This window comes from Apus apus, chromosome 2, assembly GCF_020740795.1.
Source record: "Apus apus isolate bApuApu2 chromosome 2, bApuApu2.pri.cur, whole genome shotgun sequence".
NCBI classification, from domain to species: domain Eukaryota; kingdom Metazoa; phylum Chordata; class Aves; order Apodiformes; family Apodidae; genus Apus; species Apus apus.
The window spans coordinates 136,812,634-136,834,783 of NC_067283.1; the positions used below are offsets into that span (position 1 = coordinate 136,812,634).

At 37.5% G+C, this 22,150-nt stretch overlaps 1 protein-coding gene across 50 annotated transcripts in view; it reads left to right on the forward strand.

Annotated features, from left to right (window-relative positions):
* The window catches only part of RIMS2 (regulating synaptic membrane exocytosis 2), a 470,125-nt gene that overhangs the window by 399,448 nt on the left and 48,527 nt on the right, over positions 1-22,150 (forward strand). For 34 of the 50 annotated variants that reach the window (XM_051611522.1, XM_051611532.1, XM_051611536.1 and 31 more), the window contains one exon: positions 14,230-14,471. The exons of the other annotated variants lie outside the window; for them this stretch is intronic. In XM_051611522.1, coding sequence (XP_051467482.1) covers positions 14,230-14,471 — 242 coding nt within the window. The remainder of the gene's footprint in view (positions 1-14,229; positions 14,472-22,150) is intronic. 50 annotated transcript variants of the gene reach the window in all.

The following is a 22,150-nucleotide window of genomic DNA, read 5'->3' on the forward strand; positions in this document are numbered from 1 at the left end:
CTGGGAGAAGAAGCAGAAGGTCTTGATGGGAAATACTGAGTTTAATGATACTGAGTTGAGATAAGTGTTTCATTAGGAGGTGCCAAGGAAAGGGGTTTTAGTTTAGGCAGGAGGATACAGGGGAAATGAGATGGAGTTATTATTGCAGATGAGATAATGCTTTGAAGTGCTGTTGACCAAGGGATGATGTTTGAGGACAGTAATACCCAAACACAAATAGACAGTGTTACATCACAGTTAACTGGGTGGGCAGAAAATGAGAATCTACTACAGCACATTTTGAATGAAAGGTTAGAGAGAAAAAAAAAGTTGAGAGGGGGATAAACTGTGGCAACTAGGGGAAGTAACATATTAGGGCATGGTTAATTGTAGCATAGCAAATAAGAAAAGAGTATACTTTTGAAATCCTAAGCAATTATTGAGGACTTTGGGAGGAGCACATTGAAATGAATGGAAAAAAGGGAAAGAGAGATGTTTTGAAAGGTTTTGAAATGTAATTGGAAAACAAAACCCCAGTAAGTTCACTTAGAATAATATGGTAGGTTACTTCAGAGATGAAGAGGAAAAACGAGATGTGGCTGCAGTTGCCGAACTGATTTGAAGTACAGGATGTATAGACTCCTTTACAGCTAGTAAACTTATTTTGATCCACTGGGAAATAATAAAGTAATGAATTTGGAGGTACACATTATTAACAGGTGCAAAGTGAAAATATGTCATTTGAAACAGTCTGCAGCTTCGATATATTGTGCTCAGCAGGAAACTCAGGAGTTTTTTCTTTGACAGCAACAGAGTATTATTGAAACCACTTCGCTCTTCATGAATGCAGCCTGCACTTCAGCCTCTGTTGAGTCAGCTCTGACCTGTGATCCAGAAAGCATTGATGTACTCCTCTTACAATAGGTTGTTTAAAACCAGTGCGTTTGTAGTTTTAAAAAAATGAGGTGTGAAGAGGTGCAGATGAAAAGCCCTGCAGACATGCAGTGAAGTAGGGATGAAGGGGAAAATTAAAATGAGGATCTGAAGCAAATCTAAATGTTGAAATTAGTTTTTGCACTTTTATGTGTGTTAAAAAAAGACTAATTTTCTGAAGATATTTTAAACTGGATTGATTAATAAATTCTTCAATAGAATTTTTTATCTTTTGGTACAGGATTGAGCACAAAAGGTCTGTGGACAGGAATAGCAACATCAACAACTAAGTGTGGGGTAGAAACTTCCAAAAATAGGAACTGAGTGTTGAAACCCACCTGGCTTTTCTTTCTTTGATATTATGATTCTGAAGTTCTTTCTTAGTGCTGTATGTTTTTACTGATTTTACCTGAGTATTATTTTGATAGAAAAGTTCCTTTCCTGATTCCTTTAAATGTACTTCATTAAAAATAACTAATAAGCACATCACTTAGACTTCTAAGAAACAAACTCCTGTTACTTCATAAAATTATTTCTAAAACAGTTACTGGTTTTGAGCCAGTGCATTTGAAACATATTGTTAGAGCCACCTGGGAACTATGATATTTTAATGAAGGGTCAGGGGCCCAGTGCTGATCTTCCTATTGCTTTGTTTATTCCTAAGGTAAGATGATACCCCAGCAGTTTGCCAGTCTATCTGATTTTAATGTTACTTGACCAAGGAACCAAACATTTTGGTTCAGTACTATCACTGTACCTGCATGGTGTTTGTACTCACCTTAGTCTATAAAGTCTGTAAGGTGTTACTCAAAGAAGCTGGGAGATGCGCCATGAAGTGGCCCTTAGTAGGAAATAAGCCTATATATTTCCCTACCAATACCCCTAGGAGCCCAGCACTTCCCAGATTGTAGCCATAACATAAGCACGATTCCTTTGAAGGCCCAAAGTAAACAAGAGGAGCCTTTGCTCAAAATGTGCCTGGTGTGCAATTACACATTGCCTTAGCAGGGAATTCTGGGCATAGACCTGTCCTCCCCAGGTCAGAAAAACAAAGTTTGCAGACTTGTCCTCAGAAAGATGTAAGCCAAGTCTCCTCACAACATTTTCTTTTTATGATGGTCTTAAGTTTTCTGTGTGCTTTTCTAATTTCCCCTAGAGGCCCAAAGTGACTCAACATTCATTTTGTCAAAGTGACAGAAGTCAAGCAAGATCATGATGTCCCAGATAATGTTTCTTTGGTTGAGGTAATTATGGCCTCACATCTCTTGCTCATGTCCATTTAGCTCTCAGTCCCTAAAGATCAGTTAAGAGAGATGCTATGGGTTTGGTGGATGTTAGCAGTGCCTATTCTGACCCTGATTTTTTTGAATCCTCAGGCAACCTGAATTTATAAGGAATTAATCATTTACAAGGAAATGTCAGTGTTGCTTTATTCTTTAGACACCCACTGCCACACACATACACATAAGCAGTACAAGGAACATGAGCATATCCACAGTGTACAGTACTATTCAAAGCAATCCAGTCTTCTGTTAGGGAGATATAAATGCAGCTAAAGTGAAATCCATATTAACTACAGCAATTTATTTTAAAAAAAGCCCTTTATGGACATCTGGCTCTCCCTGTTTGCTCTGTGATTTTTCTCTAAATGCAGTCTCAGTAGCCCATCCTAGTCAGTTCCTGCATGTCTGTCTTTCAAAATTTTCTAGCTGTCAGTGTGCTTGCTAAATAAGAAATTTTTCTTTCCGGGTAAATTCAATTTAGCAACTAAAGATGCTAAATTGTAGTTCTTGTTACCTTGAGGTAATCAATGATGTCTCTTACACAGTTTTGAGAATTTCTGCCTTCAAGTCTGAAATTTTTCTGTTTCTAGACTTGATTTCATATTATAACTACTGGTTTTAGGTCTTCGACAGATAGCAGATTTAAAGTCTAGTTTATGAATTTGCTGCTTGATTTCATTTCTCTTCAGCCCTTTGAGTAGCAAATCTGAGTAGCCCTAAGCAAGCTTGTAAGTATAGCTTGTGACTTAGGCAGCAGTGTTAATATAGAAAACAGAATGATGCCTTAAACTTTCATATTAAGTACATGCAAGGTGAATTTCTGTAAGAGATTATCTCAACTAAATCTGGTTGCCCACTGTCAGTTTTAATTTGGCAATCTTGTTGTTAACCTGCATTTACAAATGCAACACTTCTTTAGCAGGGTGGGTTTAAGAAGGTTGTTAGTCAAAACTGACTCTATCTGTGCTTGGAATTTACCTTATGGCCAAGCCTTCAGGGTTCGTATGGACTACTTGTGTCTATAAATTAATACCAAATTAATGACAGCTGTCTAATACAAGACTTTTGGACCTCAGCTAGTGTTCTCAATAGCCTTCTTTTGAATTCACTCATAGTAAGTGTCTGGTTTTGTTCACTGTATCAAAGGAAAGGGTTTCTTCATAGATTCACAACTGTTAACAGGGTAATAAATCTTTTCTATAGCTTGGTAAAAAAAACAACTTTAAAGTTTATCAGCAGTAGATTAATGTGAATACAATAATTTTTATAACTTTAATTGAGGTACTGTAAGCCACTCAGAACTCTTGTAGTGCTTAATTGAAATTTAAAACCTGATATAAATTAAGGCAATGTTATAATTTGTATTTTTATATTAAAAATGGCTGATGATTCTCTCATAGAACTTCTATCAAAAATCTTGGATGCTCTGTGAAGAATTCAACTGCTAGTGTTTGGAAAGTGTTATCTGTTACAGTGTTTTTTCTGCTTCACTCATTTGTCGTGCTAGTGTTTGACAAGAAGTCCAATAGCCTGACCCCAAAAAATTTTTAAATTTGTTCCAATATAAAAAAATGTGCTAGTCGTAATATTGAAGAAGCTATATATTTATGAACTTATAATAATAAAGCAGTATGCTGGACTTGATAAACAACAGATTGGGGAAGATCCAGTTCAAGTCATCCTAGGTACTGTAACAGGTGAGGTATTGCTGCTTTGTAATGAAAGAAACCTTTGGAAGAGATACTTCATATAAAAATGTTGACACTTTGATTTTGAGATATGCACTAAAGTTTTCTTTGAGTAGTAATATACTTAAAAAAATACATTGTTTCCCACCAACTTTCTTGTTATTTCTTGTGATAATTATTTCAGTCCAGTAGTTCCTAGCGATTTATGTCACAAATTATTTAATAAGATTTTTTGACCTAGTGAATCTCAAGAGACTACATCACTACAATTTTCAACCTGCAGTGTCTTTCATGTGAATTGGCAGATGAATACTTGTATTGACTGCAAACATTGTTCCCATAGAAATGCTATTTCCTACATCACAGCTGTCCCCATAATGCTGTTTTTGTTAGATTTCTTCAGCAAATTAATGAAATTGAAGTCTCTACAAATGAGTTAAGAGGACTATTAAGTGGCATTAAAATTCCTGTCCTGCTGGTAAAAATCTAGAACTTAAATCTTCAGTGGGTCTTACAGTCTCTCACGACATGTATTATTGCTACAATTGAAAAATTCTCAAAATCCTTTTCATAAGACATCACAGAACACCACTGTACTCCATAATAGGTTAAGTGGGTTTTTGCTATTGCAGATACCTTTTTTTTGTTGGGGATCATTAGCAGAGAACTAAGCTAGATGACATGGAAGTAATGATATTGGCTTTGCATAGGGAAAAAAAGAAACCTGCAAGAGCCATCAAACTACTCAAGTGTAAATCTGATTCTGCAATAGGTACACTTTTGATAGAGCATCAAGATTATAAGTTTTCATTTCCAATTCTGGTGTAAAGACTGCTAAAATACAAACAAAATCCTCAAAAAAACCACTGACAATATACATGTAATAGAAGGTATTGATATATTCTCCTTTACATTGAATAATTTTAATAATCTTACAGATAGGAAAAATATCTGTGCTTCATAGTAATGGTTTTAGCATAGTGTGTTTGTTGGCAAGTGAAAAAAACCCCAACGTTATCTTTATCATCTATCAGTCATAATTAGAAATGGATAGAATAGCATTTTTATTTGTTCTTTGTAGAATAAATTACATTCTTTGTGATTTGTTAGTGGTCATAGACTCACCGAGTGTTAGGATTCAGTGCTGCTCACTGTGATTTTTTCTTCCATGGACTGTTCCATTTCAGGGCCAGGATCTGATTTCAAAGTCAGTTTTATATGATCTCAGCAGTACTTTACTCTTGAATAACCCCTCCTGGAATTATGTCAACTTACCAGAGTAGTAAGAAAGAAGGGAAGAAAAAGCTTTTCTACATCCACTACCACAAAATATCTGTCTTGTCAGTATCATAGTGAGTGAGAAGATTGAAAAGAAGAGCAGGAAGAGGAAGAGATGGGAAAAAAGTGACAAATAGTGAATAATGACAAAGGCTGATGAAAAGGCTGAGGTACTTCATGCCTTCTTTGCCTCAGTCTTAAGTAGCAAAACCAGTTTTTCTTCAGGTACCCAGGCTCCTGAACTGGATGACAAGAATAGGGAGCAGAATGGAGCCATGTTTGTGACCTGCTACACCACTTAGACACCCGCAAGTCTATGGGGCCAGATGGTATCTACCCAAGGGTACAGAGGGAGCTGGTGGAAGTGCTCACCAAGCCACCTTTCATAATCCAACAGCAGTCTTGGCTAACCTGTGGGGTCCGAGTTGACTGAAAGTTAGCGAACGTGATGCCCACCTACAGGAAGGGCCTGAAGGAGGAACTGAGGAACTACAGGCCTGTCAGTCTGACCTCGGTGTCAGGGAAAGCTATGGAGCAGATCATCTTGAGTGCCATCACATGGCACATACAGGATAATAAGGCTATCAGGCCCATACACCATGGGTTTATGAAAGTCAGATCCTGCTTGACTAACCTGATCTTCTTCTAGGACGAGGTGACCCACTTAGTGGATGAAGGAAAGCCTGTGGATGTTGTCTACCTATACTTTAATAGAGCCTTTGCTACTGTCTCCCACAGCATTCTTCTGGAGAAACTGGCTGCTCATGGCTTGGGTGGGTGTATGTTTCTCTGGGTAAAAAACTGGCTGGGTGGCTGGCCTAAAGCATTTGAATGGAGTAAAATCCAGTTGGTGGCTAGTCACAAGTGGTGTTCCCCAGGGCTCCCAGTTCTGTTTACTATTTTTGTCAATTATCTGGATGAGGGGATCAAGTGCACCCTCAGTAAGTGTGCAGATGAAATCAAGTTGTGTGAAGATGACACCAAATTGGGCAGGAGTGTTGATCTGCTAGAGGGTAGGAAGGCTTTACAGGAGGATCTGTAAAGAAGGGCAATGAAGCTGGTTGAGAGGACAGGTCCTACGAGGAGTGGCTGAGGGAACTGGAGTTCTTTAGTCTGGAGACATGATTTAGTGGAAAACATGGCAGAGCTAGGTTAATGGTTGGACTTAATGATCTTAAAGGTCTTTTACAACTAAAAAAAAATCTATTATTCTATTAATATACTAGGAAACTGTTATGGGAGATGACTGTTCAGTTTAGTGAGTCAGCTACAGGGCTGGGGTGCTTCAATTGGCAAATGGATTATGATACTATCTTACAAATGGACACAAGAAAAGAGAGGGGTTCACCTTACAAAAGTCTAATTATCATTTTAATAAAGAAAGGAGAAGAAAATGCTATGTTGGCAGAGAATATTTGTAAGGATATAATCCGTGGGGATTTTGTTACCTTGGTGTCCTAAGATTTAGGTTTGGGCTTGTTTCTTGTCTATGGAGAAAGACTGAGTTAGTGTATTTTCCTAGTTTAGCCTTTCTTTTTGCTGCCTGTTGGATTGCTTAATGTACAGAAAGAATGGGCACTACTGCCCTGTGGAACAGCATAGTATGCCAGCAGAAATCTTAATGACATTCCTTTACCTGTGGGACTTCATAATTGCTTTTTATAGCACTAACAGCTTTCAGGGGTGTCATTGTCTTTAATTCCTCCATCACAATTCTGGTTTGTTTGTCACATATGGCAGATCTCAACAGGCTTGACAAAGCATAAGGACTCCCAGGTGTCAGTGTTGGGTTTTTTTGTTTATGCTTTCTTTTCTTCTCTTTTTCTGGCATAGACAAAGGGTTCCTGAGGAAAATTGGCACTTACTGTACTAATCAGCCAGTTTCTATTAAAAGTTTCTGTTTCCATGAGCAAGAATCTGACCAACTACTGAGATGTTTTCCAACTCTGCAATTGGTTCAAAATCTGCAGCCAAAGACTGCAGGTTTTTAACTATGGAAATTTGGTACATATGAAACAGTGAGGATTCAGTGTGACTGCAACAGCTTTGTGGAAAATATAACAGAAGATATTATCAACTAGTTCTACAATTAAAATTTTCTTGTGAGAATATTAAACACCTTTACAGCACTAATAAGTCGGTCAGAAATTGGGATAAGTTGGATGAGGTTTCTGACTTGTTTTATACTTCTTAACATTCCAAAATGTTAATTAAACCAAGCTTGTTGTTTTGTTGTTTGTTTTGGGTTTTTTTTAATGGAACCTGTTTGTCTGTGATCTGGAGCATTTGCAGTCCATCTTACCTGGTACAAGACTCTTGTATATAAAGTGGCTTCAAATAATTTTCTCTGCATTTAGGACAGGATCCTTTTGCACTGTGAAATCTTTCCTGTCCTTGACCCAAGCCTCACAAACAGTTGCTTTCCTTCTTGATCAGATATTAAGGAAATTGCCCGTCTAAACCAGGAGATCTCAAGAATAAAGCAAAGAACTTATGGGACCTTTTTCTTTGCCTTCTTTCTATGGGGATTTCCTGAAGCACTTTACAGTATTCCTCTCTGGAAATGCACCAGTTCCAGAAGGGTTCATTTTCCAATTAGCCAGTCTTAGGTATTGTATTTTGGGATAGTTTCTCTGCCAGTGTTTTCTAATATTTCTGTAGTTCAGCACAGATATTGACAAACTGGGGAGAAAACAGGGTAGTTTCTGATTATCTGCTGTTGTAGGAGTCTGGAAAATGTTGACAGCAAACTTGATTCCAGATAATAATTGCACCTCCTGTTCTTGAAACAAGTGGGTCTCTGCAGCAAGGTCTTGAAGATTAATGCCTTTAAAAAACTCAAAAATAAAGCATTGTGTTTTCCAGAAGGCAGTGCTTGAATAGAAATTTGGTACTGGCTTACAATTTTTCTATAAAAGCATTTCTTTAAAATGCTTTCTTTAATAGCATTCAGAAAAAGCTTACAGGCTGCTGAACATCAGACTTTGGCAACAATCTGATGTTTGTAGTGTCATCAAGGAATTTAAAGCTATGTCTGTACCAGTAAGCTAGTCAGGGCCAGGACATAGTCTTGACCATTCATATTGTTTAAAGTTTGTGTCCTCCTTGGCATAGCTTAGTGCTGAACACACCAGTTAGGTGCCCCCGGTTCAGCCCAGGCACAGTTCAGGAGATAGCGCAGGTCAGGGTTTGTTTGCTCTAGGCACCAGGCCTAAGAAAACCCTGGTTTGGAAAGGATGTAAGCTAGCTGTGTGTATACAGGCTGTCAAGGTCAGAAAACAGGCCTGAAACATGTTATTAACTACTGTAGGTGTGCCACAGGATCTTCAATGACAATAAGGACATCCTGTCATAGGTATCTGCCAGTCTGACTCCCCTCAGTTGGCTAGTATGGTGTATTTCTAACAATAGTATCTGCTGCTTAGGGTTCTCATACTCCACTGTTGGCTTTAAAGTACAAATAAAGTACAAGGTTTCTTACTCTAATTTCTTTTCTAATGTCTTGTTTTTCTCTTGAGCGTTTCGAAGAAATTTCTGCTTTATCTTTGAGAATGTATTCCTCTAAAATTTATCCATAATGTAGGTGACCACGAACAGTTAAAGTTAAGAAAATGTACTGTGAAATACATAGGAAGCTGACATGCTCAACTTGATTCTGAGCTTCTGGAATCATTTTCACTTAGGAAAAAACAAAAATATGCTTGATACCTCTTTTGAGTTTGCTTTAAGTAGACTGTTTCTATTAATGATCCGATTTCAGAGCTTGATTTACACTTAGCTGTTATTAGTCATTTAACTTGCTTGAGTACTTCCTCTGATTGTTTCTGAAGAGACTGCAGAGGAATACTGTATTTTAGGAAGGGTGTATAAACACACTTCTCACAAATGAGAAAAACTAGAGAAGACAGTGATTGGAGCTGAAAGCAGAGTAGAGAAATATTTTCCTTTTTCTCTATTCACTCAAAAATTGAAGCATTTGATGAAAGTTTCTAGCCTAATAACACAAAAACCTGTCTGTGGTTCTTGGTGTCCTCAGGTACCTTCCTGAATTTAGGGGTAATGCAGGGATGAATATTCCTGTGTAATCTTTGCCCATCCCCCTACTGTTGTTGACTAGTTGATCCCCATAAGCCAAAGTCAGAGGCCTGGCTGTTACCTTCACTCTGCTGTTGCTGTAGGCTGTGGGCTGCCATGCACTGGGGTTGTGTGATGATTTTGTTCTTGTTTTGATTCTAGTAGGGATGACTATTACACCATTATGCACATGTGATTGGCACTAGCATAGTTAATTCTTTAATTTGGGGATTTTTTTCCCTATGTGGCTGCATATTCTTTTTTTGCAGACAGTATTTTAAGGATTAATATCTTCTAAGACACCTTGAGTAACCTGTTTTGATTACATATCTATTCATTGACTCTCACAAATTAATTTTATTTAATGTAATTTTAAAAATATAATTGTACATATTTAACTGGATATCTCTGTATGATTATGTTTGTATATATGTACATGTAAAGAATACTTAATGTAAAAGTGACTTCTGTTTCCTGTTAAAAGAGAAGGTTGTAGGATTTACTCACTTTTCATTTATTCTCTCCATTTTATAGTTCTGTTACCTCAGAAAGGAGCTAGCCCTCACATACAAAACCCTATTTTTCTGTTAATAATCTATTTCTGGCACTATCAGAAGACAGTCTGTGTAGAAAGATAGCTTCACTGGTGAGGATACTGAGCATGTACCGAGAATTATTAATGAGTTAGGAATTGGATGTCCAGAAAGGGTTCCAAGTGCTGATGAAGGACTTGGCTTTCTCATGATCTCTGTAGATTTACTATGAGGTACTAGAAGCCACTCAGAACTCTTGTGGTACTTATTTCTCAAAGCTTTTTTGGTGAGAGAGGAATGGAAAAAAACCAAAACTGTGATCGCTTTCTCCAGAAGCTGTTTGCTAGTTAGGAGCATAACAAAGATGTCTTCTCTGCTGCTTTAAAGAGGGGAAAAAAACAACAGCAAACTTTTAATTAAAGCAAACAATTTTAGAACTCTACAGGAAAAAAATTAGTTTTGTGAATGAATTTTCAATACTAGCCATTTGTAATAGTATGTGGTATATCCACACAAATCTAAACCCCTTTTTCCTTAGTTGAATTCTCTCTCCTACTTTTCTCAATCAAAAGAACCTGGTTCAATGAAGTCTATTGCATTGTTGGCAGGTGCACACAGCAAAGCTTCCTTTCGTGAGACAGCAGCCAAGGAGCAAATTCTTGTAGTGCACAGTGCTTTCACAGTTAACTGCCTACTGAAATTATAGCAACTTTGCAGGCCAACCTTTTTAAGCACATCAATTTCTTTAAAAAGGGTAATTATTGTAATCTATTGCACTTAAATAAAATTGTATATTTTGGGAAATGACACCTTAAAGGCACATCAGACTCAGGAAATGGCAACTTCTTCCTCAGTCTAAGTTTCATGAGAAAACAGTATTTCTGTTTGTGCTGCTATGACATAAGACCTGTCTTAAATGTTAATATCACTTTTAAAACAATGCCATAATTATAGTTTCCTATTAGTAAAGGACCCACTGATATTCTGGCTATCATTCCTGAAAAATGGATCACTGGAATAGATTGTGCTGCAAGCAGTAGAACGCTGTTCCCTCTGTTGATCTGTTGTATGAATGCAGCTCTGGGGAGAAGGACCTTGGCCTCGTGAACAACAGGCTGACCATGAGCCATCAATGTGCCCTTGTAGCCGAGAAGGCCAACGGCATCACAGGATGCATTGAGAAGAGTGTGGCCAGTAGGTCAAGGGCGGTTCTCCTCCCACTCTGTTCCACCCTGGTGAGGGCACATCTGGAATACTGCATCCAATTCTGGACTCCCCAGTTAATAAAGGATAAGGAACTACTGGAAAGAGTCCAGCTGAGGGCCACATAGATGATTAGAGGAATGGAATATCTGCCCTATGAGAAATGGCTGAGAGAGCTGGGTCTGTTTAGCCTGGAGGAGACTGGGGGGATGTCATAAATGTGTATAAATATCTGAAGGAGAGGTGTCAGGGGGATGGGTCCACTCTCTTTTCTGCAGTGCCCAGTGACAGGACAAGGGGCAATGGACACAAGCTGGAGCGTAGCAGGTTCAAGTTAAACACACGGAGAAACTTATTTACAGTGAGATTAACAGAGCACTGGAACAGGCTGCCCAGGGAAGTTGTAGAGTCTCCATCTCTGGAGACATTCAAAGCCCATCTGGACATGTTCCTGTGTGATGTACGGTAGGTGATCCTGCTCTAGAAAGGGGATTGGACTGGATGATCTTCAGAGGTCCCTTCCAACCATGACAACTCTGACTCCTCTATGAATGAGCTCCTACATGAAATAACAGGGAGTCAGTAATTAATTACTTATGCTACAGTCTTTCATCAAAGAGGCATTCATTCATAAGGTGTCTCTCCAGGAATCTATTTTCAAAACAGTTTTAGCAACTAAATAGCTCTACTTTTCTACTCCTGTGTCAAATTCAAACTGATTTTTATATATATATATGTATATTAAAAAGAGAGAGACTGGACAGACATCACAGTCACTTTTATGATCACTTAGAAAATGCAGGTTAGAAATAGCATTACCAGATAAGGGACTCTAATTTTCTGATTCCTAGAAGAATTTTGCTTGAGATCAAGTTAAAGATACTAGCTATTTCCCACACTGTGCATCATAGATCTCTCTAGTATTTCTTATACGCAAGATAGTGTTGAAATTGAGAACTAGTTTCTGTGTCATCTCCTTTCTGTAAAACGATCTCTAAAGGTGCTTGAAAGAAAATAAAGCATGTGACTTTATCATCTGACAAGTAAGTTATCATAGTGCTAAGAAGCCCCAGAAATACAGTTCCACTTTTTTATTATTTTTTTTTAATTCCCTGCTTTCCTTTTCGCCAGCATCCTATCCCACTCTTTGCTTAGTGTTAAATGCACCAGTGTGAATCTGTGTGTTCTGACATACAACAACAAAGAGAGTTAAAAAAGGATCTGAATTTTTTTTCAGGTTATCCCTGTGATCCAGTCTTTCCTTACTGCCTGTCCAGGCAAGGCCACTATGGCTCTCTCGGCTTTGTTTTGTGCCTCACCCTCTCTTGATCCAAAGTCTCATTAATATTTTCTCTTCTAATTTCCTTCAGAAGCAGACCAAATACTTTTTTTGACTTGATGGCAGAGGCCCACTTCTTCTATAAAATAGCTCTAATGTTTTTGTCTGTGCTGTGCCTTATCTCCAAGCATTTTGTGCCTTCAAGCACAAGCAGCTGTCAACTAAAGCAAGGAGCACTTTATGGGTACCTCTCAAATACCTTAAATAGTTGCAGTGTTTTTCCAAATCTGATGTTTCATTCCATCTCCCCTTGAGTCAGTGGGAAGAGACCCAGTGATCCCTTTGCTTTTGAGGGCACTGCATTAACTCCGTAGATAAGTTTTTTGTGACAGAACATGAATTACAGAAACTTAATAAAGACACAATACAACCATCCTTTTCTGAAATAGATTCAGGCCCTTATAAGTAGGGGGAAAGGGGTGTGGTTACACCCACTAAAATTTACTCTAGAGACATTTGCTGAGCAGTAAAGCTCTAGGAATAGCCTTTGAATGTTTTTGAAAATCTGTTTTAAAAAGCAAAAAATATTCTTTATTAGTCTTTACATACTGGTGATTCAACATATAAATAATTTCCCAATGTTTCCAGAAGTATTGCACTATTTTGTGGATTGTCTAAGACTCTATCTAGTGCAAATTTTTTAGTGGGATGCAGTGTATAGAACAGAATAATAAAGTCTAAGTTCTATGCAAGAACTTCACTGAAATAGAAATGTTCTCTACGTATTTTCAGGCCCGCATGTGCTCCAGAGTTTCCAGGTCTGGATGTTTGTCCAAACCCCTACCAATTATTTGTCAGGGCAAAATTTGGATAGGCACTGCTCTCATCACTATAGGTTGTAATTTCTGTGCAAAGGTCCCTTTGCCTGGACTCCTGGGACAACAGGTTCCCCTGGGGCATGTTGTGAAATGCTGCAGCAGATAATTTAGATACAACTGTGTAAAGCATGCTGAAGCAGTCTCTAAATGAGTACAAAAAGTATATTAAAATTAAATTCCATTTATCTGTAATGATGATCTGAGTGACGTAGCAACCAAGTTTTATGTGGAACACATATATAATACATGCTTTTTTTTGTTGAAGAGAGGGAACAAAAAAACTTACAGCTATTCATTACTGTGTAATTTCATCAAAATCATAGGATGACTGAGCTAACCCAGATTACTGAACCCATCCTAGAAATGCCTGGATGTTTAGAAACCAAAGCTAGACTTCAGACTTATGTCCTTTTATTCTATTCAGTAATTAATCACATATCTGTTTCCTGGAGCTATATACTTTATTTGTGTGTGTTTGTGTCAGAAGAATCAGAATAGTTTGTGTTGAAAAGGACCTTTAGAGGTCATGTAGTCCAACCTTCCTTCAGTGAGCAGGAACATCTTCAACTAGATCAGGTTACTTAGAGCCCAATCCAACCTGACTTGGAATGTTTCCAGGAACAGGGAGGGCATCTAACACCTTTCTGGACAACCTGTTCCAGTGTTTCACCACCATCGTTATAAAAAATTTCTTCCATATATCTAGTCTAAATACCCTCTCTTAGTTTAAAACCATTACCCTTGTTCTATCACGAGAGGCAGTACACTGACTAAAGAACTTAGATTTCCCTAGCAAAAAATGTGTGTATGGTATACTGATGTACATGCCTTTGCTGGTAATGTATTTTAAGACAATCAGTAAATAAGAGCTTATTATTTAAAACAAAATGTTGATGAGTCAAATATATTTACAGGACATCAAACAGTAACTAGAATTAAAATTGCTCCTTTTTACCTCTCAAAAACCAAACCCTACCTGTGTGAATTAGCTGCTTTTACCCTCTAGTCTCCCAAAACCTTCCATCTGAAACCTGTCCTTTTCTGTCTTCCCCTTTTTACTCTTTTTTTGTCCGCACTGTTTATCCATCCACTGGCTGACAGTGTCTTTACATCCAAAATGCAAAGCAGACAGATGGGAGCCTCAGGAAAGAACATGACCAAGAGCACCAGCATCAGTGGGGACATGTACACACTGGAGAAGAATGACGGCAGCCAGTCGGACACAGCAGTGGGCACTGTTGGTGGTGGCAGCAAAAAGAGACGTTCTAGCATCGGCGCGAAGATGGTCGCTATCGTGGGTCTCTCCCGAAAAAGCCGCAGCACCTCACAACTCAGCCAAACTGGTAGGAACTGGATTTTTTCCCCCCTCTCAAACTGTCATTTAAATGTACATAATGTGTATGTGTTATGGTTTAATATTTGGATATTCTGTTGAAGTTGCCTAATCAACAATATTCCACAGAAAGAAGAAAATGGTTTAACATCTTTTTTCTCTGGACATTTACTAAACTATTATTTTATTTTTTTAGCAAAGATCCTTTTCAGGTTCAACTGAAACTTTCATTTTCTGCTTATTTGAACCTGCTTAATGCACTAATTCCTTGCTTCTCAGGAGCCAACATGAGCTGCTGTACTTCTGTTTGGAGGGAATCCTCACTGCAAGTTTGTGAAGGGTCACTGAAATCTTAAAAAATTATTCTGATTTTGTCACAAATAGTCTTTGTATATTTATTTTTTTCCCCATATTTTAACAAGAAACCTTATTTTGAAATGAAAACATTTTCCTGAACAAACTGATATGCTAGATTTTACTACTTCAGTAGAACTGTTTAATAGCTTTCTAATTTAATTTAATTCTTTTCAGCCTACAAGTGTTCACCATCAGTATAAATCTTCCTCATTTCTCTTTATCTCAGTTAAAAAATAAATTGTACTGAAATAGTCTAGCTAAGAAAATTTGAGGTTTTCTGCCTTGATGCCTAAAGCATCTTAAACTTATGCATTTTTTATATTCCTCCTATTTCAGGGAAAATCCATATAATGCACTCTGAAAAGCTCTCATTGTCCATTAACAAAGCTGTATAGGACAAGTATATTTTACATGGAAAAAGGTTACTTGCATTTATATGACCTATATATTTTTTAAGTGTTTAAGCATTAATAGAGTTATACACATATATATTTGTGCATTTCAAGGTATATACTTAAGTTATTTTGTATGTTCATTATTTAAGCAAAACTGTTGTAATTTTGTCATGGCTCAACATAAATTGATGGTGTTCAGCTGTGTGTGGTCCATTCAAAGGTGTCCATTGTGCTAATCACCATTTTAACATTGACAAGAGATTTTTCAGTTCTTTGGAAAGTTTGCAGTTTATATTGTGAAGCTGAAGTAATAAGAATTTTAATGTACAAGTAAACAGAGCAAAACCATGATTTGCAATATCAGAGACTGTGGTACATTTTGTAAGTAAACATTGTGGAAAGGGTATTTAACATACCTGGAAAAAACAGAAGTAAAAATTCAGACAAAATGAAAGGTAGGCAAGAGAGGTAACAGTGTAGAAGAAGGAGGAGCACAGAAAGGGAGCAGGGAGCTTGATTGTGCTTCTTAATGTGAAGTGAGATAAGAGAGAATGAACAAGAATAGAAAGGATGTATATAGTGAAGGATGTGAATATCATGGAGACAGTGGTGACTCCATCAGTAGGCAAGTCTTTTCAGCAGTCTCATGCTTTACCAACTCACCTGTGGGTTATGGAAATGGCAGTTTTCATATATATTTCTAATTTCTCTGAGTTCAAATGAATGAGAGGCAAAATATAAAGTCATCTTTATACAGATCTGGAAAGTGTCTGTTGGGCAAGAAAAGAATTTACCCTCTTGCTAACTTAGAAATCTAAATTTTGCTCATGTGGTAGTACACACAAATATGTAACTGTTTTGATGTATTTGAATATCAAGTAAAATACTATGCATTGCATTACTAATTCTGATCTAATCTAGTCTCTCTTACTGCAAGAAATATTAAATGAGGGATATCAACTCTTTGTGTGCTGTTCAAGACTGTCAAGAGAATCTGTATTGTGTGGCTTGCCTAGATTTGGTTTATATACCACACTGTCTTAGTTAATCAGGACTTTTAATCTGAAGGTTTTACCTCTGTTATATCCAGTCATTTGCCCAGCAATTGATTAGATGCTCAAATCAGGGACAAATGTGAAATGTAATTCTTTCAAAAGTACTCAAGGTGTCTTAATCTGTTGACTGTGGATGGGGTGAATAAGGAGCTGCATTTCAGTGTTGTTAGAGGAGCAGCAGAAACCAGGGGAGCCTGTGTGGCTCTGGCTGGCAGCCCTTCTGCTTCAGCTGCTCTCTGGGAGAGGTCTGTGCTCAGGGCTGGCCTGTGCCTGGCCCCAAGGAGAGCAGCCAGTGCACCTCCTGTTGCCTTCTTCTGAAAAGATCCATGTATTGGTTGATATGGATTGTTTTGTAGAGCTGTTATCGCACACCAGCTCCTGCTGCGCTATTTAACAGTGCTCTGGAGAACCTTCCTCTGGTGACCACATATGATGGCACCTAACAGGACAAGCACACACATCATTTAAATAGTTGGGTCATACAAGCACACTGGTCATGGGATGAGGAAGCCTGTGGCCATATGTCAACCCCTGGATGAAATATGTGTATCATAGAATCATAGAATCATAGAATCATAGGGGTTGGAAGGGACCTCGAAAGATCATCTAGCCCAACCCCCCCGCCACAGCAGGGTCACCTAGAGTACATCACACAGGAATGCGTCCAGGTGGGTTTTGAACGTCTCCAGAGAAGGAGACTCCACAACCTCTCTGGGCAGCCTGTTCCAGTGCTCTGTCACTCTCACAGTAAAAAAAATTTTTCTGATATTGACCTTAAACCTCCTATGCTCCAATTTGTATCCATTACTCCTTGTTCTATCACTGGTCATCACTGAAAAAAGCTTAACTCCATCTTCTTGACACTCACCCTTTACGTATTTGTAAACATTGATGAGGTCACCCCTCAGTCTCCTTTTCTCCAAACTAAAGAGACCCAGCTCCCTCAGCCTTTCCTCATAAGGGAGATGTTCCACTCCCTTAACCATCTTTGTGGCTCTGCGCTGGACTCTTTCCAGCACTTCCCTGTCCTTCTTGAACTGAGGGGCCCAGAACTGGACACAATACTCCAGATGCAGCCTCACCAATGCACAATAGAGGGGGAGGAGAACCTCTCTTGACCTACTAACCAAACCATTTCTAATACATGTATGATGCTGTGTCTCCAGTGACACAAGGTGGTGGCCTTCTGGGTGGGTGAGGGTGAAGTCACACCACAAAGAGGTGTTTTGCATGTCTTAATCATACACCAGCACATCTTAAAGAAAATATTGGACACCTGTGTTATGCATGAAAGCCAAAGGTTTAAAACTTACAGTTAATACATTTAATTAATGTATAAATTTCCCGGGTTTCTTTCATGTTCCTGTTTCCAGATGGTGTCTGTGCAAGCAGCCATGTATTGGTACAAGCATTGATACAAGGGTTGGGATCAAAACACTAATGTGCTGTAGATATCCTGTAAGTACAGTTTTGTGGCACTGAGTAGCATGGGATACTCAGCTGGCAAAGCACTGGTACCTCACATAAACTGGTTGAAGTATAAAGGGTCCTTTAGGGACCTTTAGGGTAGTTGCTGGAGAAATTATATCGTTCAGTTGATCAGCTAAGTATCTCCTTACATATCAGGCTTGGAAAAGCATGCTGATATCATGAAGTCACAATACTAATTCTATAGAAAGTTGTGATCATATGTATAGCAACTAGGCTTTTATAAACTGTGTGCTCATATGGAAGTCAGTGAAGAGATGCCTGTCAGTATCTCTGAAGCTTTTTTGAAGTGTTTTGTAAAGAATAATTGTATTTCAGTGGTTTTCTTCATTCATATTTTATAACTAGATCTATACCAGAAGTTGTTTTGAAAGTAGGTCATCATAACTGCTTACAGGACCATGAATCAGGCTTACAACAAATGACTTGAGAGGTCCATTTTTACTGTCTTTCCAAATTAATTTTATGCTATTTCTTTTTATTTGACATAGCAATAAAAAAATTATACTCAAAATACACACAACAAAGTAGTTTTTATTCTGCTCTGTAATTATTTTAATGTATTCAGGAAGAAACAGTTTTTACAGGAAGAGGTTATGTTGATCTGTTGTTAAAGGTGGGTGGAAAAGGAGTAATTGTAATAACAGTAACAATAACAACAATAAGAATATATTGCCTAAGAACAGTATTTGGATTTCATTCCACTATCGCTAGTGTATATTCTGTATTGAAAGGCCTCCAGAGAGAGAAATTAATACATATGAAATAGGACAAAAACCTGGCAAAAGTCCTCTTTTCTCCTCAGACACATACAGCCTTATATGCCTAGAACATTGCTAATCCAGTAAATCTGCTGACCAAGCACATCAAGGATAATTTGTGAGAGCAAAATAATAATTCAAGAAGTTGAAAAGATCTGACCTCATGAACATAAGCACTAGGAACTGGTCTTTTCAGATTACCATAGCAAGAGAATCCAAGCGTGTTCTCATATCCACTACATGAAAATATCTTAAGTGGTGCTCTGTGGATCACTATTGTTATGAGAAAAGAAAGAGCAGAAAAAATGTCAGTATTAAGATCATGGGAATACAGAAAATATGAATACAAATAGAACAGAACCATTCCCTGGCTCTCATTTGGACTAAAAGGAGAGTTGTAAATTACTTTTTAAAATTTCATACTCCTTTCAACTATGAGTATCACTGCTGTGATATTTCTTTCCTATTATTTGATTTAATGAAATTTTAAGTGTGGAAGTATACAGGATCAGAATAATAATAATAATAATAATAATAATAATAATAATAATAATAATAATAATAATAATAATAATAATAATAATAATAATAATAAATGCCTGGAAATTCCTGCAATTTCTTTAAACTTGGAATCAAGCTAATGATTGGCTGACAAGGTAACTTTTACTTACGACTGTAGAAAAACTAAAGATACTATAGAGTGGCAAGGTAAATCAGAATTTATTTTGGTTGTGGATCCTGTACCTTTCAGTGCTACAATAAATAGCTAAAGGAGTACTCTCTATACTTGATCAAACAATCATTCCTAAAAGCTAGTATTTTGTGGTTTAGAAAGAGTTTGTCTTGTAACTTCAGGTCCTGATTCCATAGGAATTCTTCCTAGTGGAAAAGCTGGGTTTAGTATAGAGGAAAATGAAATACAAAATGCAAATCCCAAGCATGTTAACAGTGTTTGCTTAGCTATTCATATCTGGAACACAATCCTTTTCCTGCTGGACAGCCCTGAGGGAACTGGTGATCAGGCTTGCATACAAGTGCAGGCCTTTAACTCTCAGTTATATTTCATTAATGACTGAAGTCTTCTGATTGCACAGTCTTAGATCTCCTTTTCAACTTGCATGCACTGTCTCTGGCAGGTGACTTCCCCTGTTTAGCTGACATTTAGCTGACATTCCTCCTTTAGCTGGGATAATATCTTGTCTTTAGTTAGCTGAGACCTATTGTGTTTGTAGACTGTCTATTCAAAAACCTAAGCAGTTTGATTTCTGTTTTCAAGCCTTTTTTTTAGAATCTGGACCACGCCATGCAACATACATACTAAAACATTGCCTATGTGTATATGCATTCAGTCACATGTGCAGAATCCGGAGCTCTCTTAAAGACTGAATCCCGTGATACCGTTGGGTATATGATCACAATAGATGTGACAAAAAGCACGTAGCAGTACGACACAAGAGTGACCAGTGTGGTAATGCCTGCAGAGAGGTTTAACCATGTGTAAATTGCCCTTGTGTGTCTCTGTAGAGCGTTACTCCAAGGTACAGTGCCATGGAGGGTCCTGCACAAGTAAACCTGGCAGATGACCCTGGGGGTCAACTGACAAAGCTGCAGTATTTCTGTGGCAAAATATTGCTCCATGTCAGTGTATTACTCTTTTTATTAGGTGAATTCTTCCAAGATAAAAGTTCTAGGAAAGCATTGGAAAACTACCGGAAAACTATGCAAGGTCAACCAAGACATAGACAAGTACCGAAACTTGAAAAAAACTTTTAGGTTCTAATGAGTCTGTCCCTCCTTTACCAGGAAGACAAACTTTGGCAAGGTGACATATTGCATGAAGGTATAGGGCTGTAAAAGCAGAGATGTGGCACAGTGTGGCACAGTGTCCCAAATTTATCTTAATATCCTTTATAATTCTGGTGTAGTTAAACTATGGCATTATATTGTTCAAGTTACATTGCTCTGTAGAAAAAAAATGCAAAATCAGTTGACTCCATGCAAATGAAGTTATCAGTGCTCTTGAGAGAATTAAATAGTGTTCATCAAAAAGAAGTACTTCCGTTTTAATGAGTTCTGAAGAGGTTCAAAGGGTAATTCAAGTGAAACAAGGTTAAAGAATTTTAGAATATGGAAAGCAAACAATTTAGTGAACTGAAAGTGTCTTTGTTTTCATAATACCTTTTTATTTTCTACACCTATAAGTAAATTATGTGGCCAAAATAGCAACTGAAATTATCATTAACTACTCTTAATCTGGCCGTGTCTTTTAATTTTTTTAAATCACTGATATATCATTGAGGTTATTTGAAGCAAGCCATTTGTTTGGGGTTTTATTTCCTCTCCTAGTCCAGAGACAGATTGTTAATTTTAATAAATTGCTTTAATGTGTAGTATTATACTTGTATCAGTATTCTTGATGTGTAATCTGATTTAGCTTCAAAATAAACCCATATCACATTGATAGAAATATAGGATTAGCAGTTGACAAGAGATTAAGGCCAATTTGTCCTACTGATTAGCTGGGAATTGTGACCTGAATCCTTTACCAAAGAGAAAGTACCACTATAATAAATACATTACCAAAAGCATTAATCAGCTTTTACTAAATAAACTCTGGAGAGTAGGCTAATAAATAAATAGACTCTAATTGCAAAATAAAAAGGCTGACTACACAGGCTTTTAAATATATTTTACTAAGGTGATAGATTTTTGGTTTTAAATTTTCTTCCGTATGTAAGAAAAGTCTAGAAGAGAAGATGAGGCAGTACAAAATTGATGCAGCTCTCCTCAGATGATTTTCTGTAGAGGAGGTAGGTATATATTTGAGCCCTTGTATTTTCATAAAGCTCCTGTAAGAGATGGATGCAGTGAAACGAAATGTATCACTGTGTGAACTGAAGAACTGAAGTCCAAGCAGTGCTAGCAGTTACCTTACAGAAGCCTGCTGGAAGACACTGCTCACACACGAAGTGGGGAAAACACCTTGTGCCATATGTAAGTTCCAGACAGATGAAAAGGAAGTTCTGAGATGAGACTAGGAAGTAAGAATAAAAGACCTGACTTTGTGACAAAATGTGCAGATCATGCACACCAACTGAGCAATACTGCCTCAGTCACAGACTATTTATTGAACTTCCTCTCTGTAATTTGTAGTTGCCAGCTCAGTGAGATACACACCTGTCAGATTTCCAGCTGGCTGGGGCAGAAGGGAAACTAAATCCCTAGGCTGTAGGTATTTATATGATTCAAAACCTCTGTGTATTTTTTCATAAATTATTTTCTGTGTTGCCAAATCTTTCCTTAAAAAGCAATTTATTGGTATTATCACTTGATCTCATTAATAAGGGAAAAAAAGAAGAAAGCTGTGAGATCAGAACGTTTAGCTTGACCTTCTGCAAGATTTTTTTTCTTTCCATAATTAGAGGTAAAAATAGAGAGAGAAATGTAGGGTGATCTTTCTTGGTAAGAATTCTGCTAAGCCATCTTTTTTTATTCAGAGCAGAAGAATTCTCATAAGATCACTGCTAAAAAAAAAATACAACTCACAAAAAAACTTTAAAGCTGTTTTATTTCTGTTTTCACAGTAAACAAGATTAGTTCTTTCAGTTGTTACATAAGGAAAACCCATCACAG